The 2,432-nt window shown below is 66.6% G+C and overlaps 1 protein-coding gene across 1 annotated transcript in view; it reads left to right on the top strand.

Annotated features, from left to right (window-relative positions):
• The window catches only part of MST1 (macrophage stimulating 1), a 4,844-nt gene extending 3,237 nt beyond the window's left edge, over positions 1-1,607 (top strand). The window contains exons 11-17 of the mRNA XM_014538994.1: positions 41-76; positions 168-288; positions 463-540; positions 679-825; positions 905-1,011; positions 1,118-1,257; positions 1,372-1,607. Coding sequence (XP_014394480.1) covers positions 41-76; positions 168-288; positions 463-540; positions 679-825; positions 905-1,011; positions 1,118-1,257; positions 1,372-1,533 — 791 coding nt within the window. The 3' untranslated portion in view covers positions 1,534-1,607. The remainder of the gene's footprint in view (positions 1-40; positions 77-167; positions 289-462; positions 541-678; positions 826-904; positions 1,012-1,117; positions 1,258-1,371) is intronic.
• Positions 1,608-2,432: the final 825 nt, after the last annotated feature.

Raw genomic sequence — 2,432 nt, 5'->3', positions numbered from 1 at the left:
AGGCTGGCTTTCTGAACGGGGTGAACATCCTCTCTTTCAGATGAGGACCAACCACCGTCCATCCTTGAGCCCCCAGGTACAGACGAACCAGGCGCGGATGGGGGTGCCCCGCCAGTGCCTCCCACCTGCCCGCAGCGGGAGTTACATGGGGCCCATCCTGCCCCCAGACCAGGTGCTGTTTGAGAAGTGTGGCAAGAGGGTGCTCCGCCAGGACCAGCACCCCTCCAGGCTGCGTGTGGTGGGGGGCCAGCCTGGGAACTCACCCTGGACAGTCAGCCTGCGCAACCGGTGAGGCCCAACAGCCTGCCCCCCCCGCACCCCCCATCCCCAAGGGGCCGAGGCTGTCTGTCTGTGCCCCTGGAGGGTGGGAACCTGTCCTGGCTCCAGAGGTTCTAGCTGAGAGGTGGCAGGTCCACTCCTGTGCGGGCCTCACTGTTCCCTGTACTGACCCTCATCCTCCAGGCACGGCCAGCACTTCTGTGGGGGCTCCCTGGTGAAGGAGCAGTGGGTGCTGACTTCCCAGCAGTGCTTCCCCTCCTGGTGAGACAACCTGGGTTTGGGGACCCGCCCAGTCCCATCACCCTGCCTCCTCTCCCCCGAGCCACCTTCCCCAGGCCAGCCACCAGGTGGGCCTCGGGCAGCGGACCACGAGTCCTGACTGAGCAGCCTGTCCACCAGCCATGAGCCTCTCGTGGGCTATGAGGTGTGGCTGGGCACCATGTTCCAGAACCCGCAGCCCCAGGAGCCAGGCCTGCAGCGGGTCCCAGTGGCCAAAATGGTGTGCGGGCCCTCCGACTCCCAGCTGCTCCTGCTCAAGCTGGAGAGGTGTGTGCCGAGTCTGGGGCAGTGAGGTGGGGCCGGGCCTCTCGGCCTCGGGCCCTGAGCACCCTCGTTTCTGCCGAAGACCCGTCACCCTGAACCAGCGCGTGGCCCTGATCTGCTTGCCCCCCGAGCAGTACGTGGTGCCTCCGGGGACCAAGTGTGAGATCGCAGGCTGGGGCGAGACCAGAGGTAAGACGGTGGGGCTGTGGGGCGCGGTGGGGGTGTGGGGTGCGGACCGCGGGGCTTGGTCCTACCCCAAAGCCTCCCTCCCTCCCTCCCGTTCCCTCCGCTGTAGGAACAGGGAACAACTCGGTCCTCAACGTGGCTCTGCTGAACGTCATCTCCAACCAGGAGTGCAACGTCAAGTACCGCGGGCGCGTGCAGGAGAACGAGATGTGCACCAAGGGGCTGCTGGCCCCGGTGGGCGCCTGTGAGGTGGGCGGCGGGGCCCGGCCACAGGGAGGGGATGGAAAACTGAACCTGCGCTGGTTCATCTCCAGGGGACTGGTCCCTGCCTCGCGCAGGCCCTCACCCCGTCTCCCCCACCAGGGCGACTACGGGGGCCCCCTGGCCTGCTTCACCCATGACTGCTGGGTCCTGGAGGGAATTATAATCCCCAACCGCGTGTGCGCACGGCCCCGCTGGCCAGCCGTCTTCATTCGCGTCTCTGTGTTTGTGGACTGGATTTACAAGGTCATGCGGCTGGGCTAGGCCGGGCCTCGGTCCCCCCCTGTACTGGGAGGGATGGAGCTTCCTGTGGGACATAAAGCCACCTTTCCTCCTCACGCCGGGCCGTGCTTTAGTCTCTGCTTCCAGGGAATGAGCCGGCAACTCCTCGCCCGGGCCTGGGGGCTCGGCCCTGCACCCCTCGGCCTGTGGGTGCTGTGGAAGGGCAGGACCTCCCAGGCCCCCACGTAAGGGTGGTGTAGGCAGTTGCCAACCGAAGGGGCTGCAGCAGAGGGAGCTGGCCTGGGGGAGCCCCGCTGGCCAGGACAGCAATGGGTGAATCCCTCACGGTGCCCTCCCCTCTCACACGGAGGTAGATGAGGTCCCCGTGGCTGAGGTCTCTGAACCCCCCGGCGGGGCTGGGCACAGAGGACCAGCAGGAACCAGACTGTCTTCATTTATTATAACCAGACAGCCCGCCTCTCGCTCGCCCGACCAGAGTCCAGAGCCCAGGATCCTCCCGCTGCTCTTCCAGACCCCGGGCTCTCCCAGAACCGAGGGCCGCCCCTGCCAACCGGCTGGCGCAGAGGCGGGCCTTCAGCTGCCCAGGTGCATGTGCAGCCAGAGCACGGCGTTCATGAAGCTGTCGGACTCCACCTCCACCTCAGACAGGGCGTGGGTGCTCTGGGGGTACAGCAGGAGCCTGTTGGGGGAGGGCAGGAATGTTTTAAGTTGGGGGGCGTCCTCCCCTGCCCGCCAGCTTCCGGGCCGCCCAGCACTCACCGCACAGGCACGTTCCGGGTCTTGAGGGCACGGTAATACTCTATGCCCTGCTTGAAGGGCACCCGCCGGTCCTTCTGGCCCAGCATCAGTAACAGCGGCGTCTTCACCTGGGGGTGAGGAGGAGGGTGAGCAGGGCCTGGGCTCTGCATGGGTGGCAGCAC

The sequence above is a fragment of the Myotis brandtii genome, unplaced genomic scaffold, assembly GCF_000412655.1.
Source record: "Myotis brandtii unplaced genomic scaffold, ASM41265v1 scaffold207, whole genome shotgun sequence".
Lineage (NCBI taxonomy): Eukaryota > Metazoa > Chordata > Mammalia > Chiroptera > Vespertilionidae > Myotis > Myotis brandtii.
Note: the sequence above shows the minus strand (reverse complement) of the source record. Positions and strands in the feature narration are given on the sequence as shown.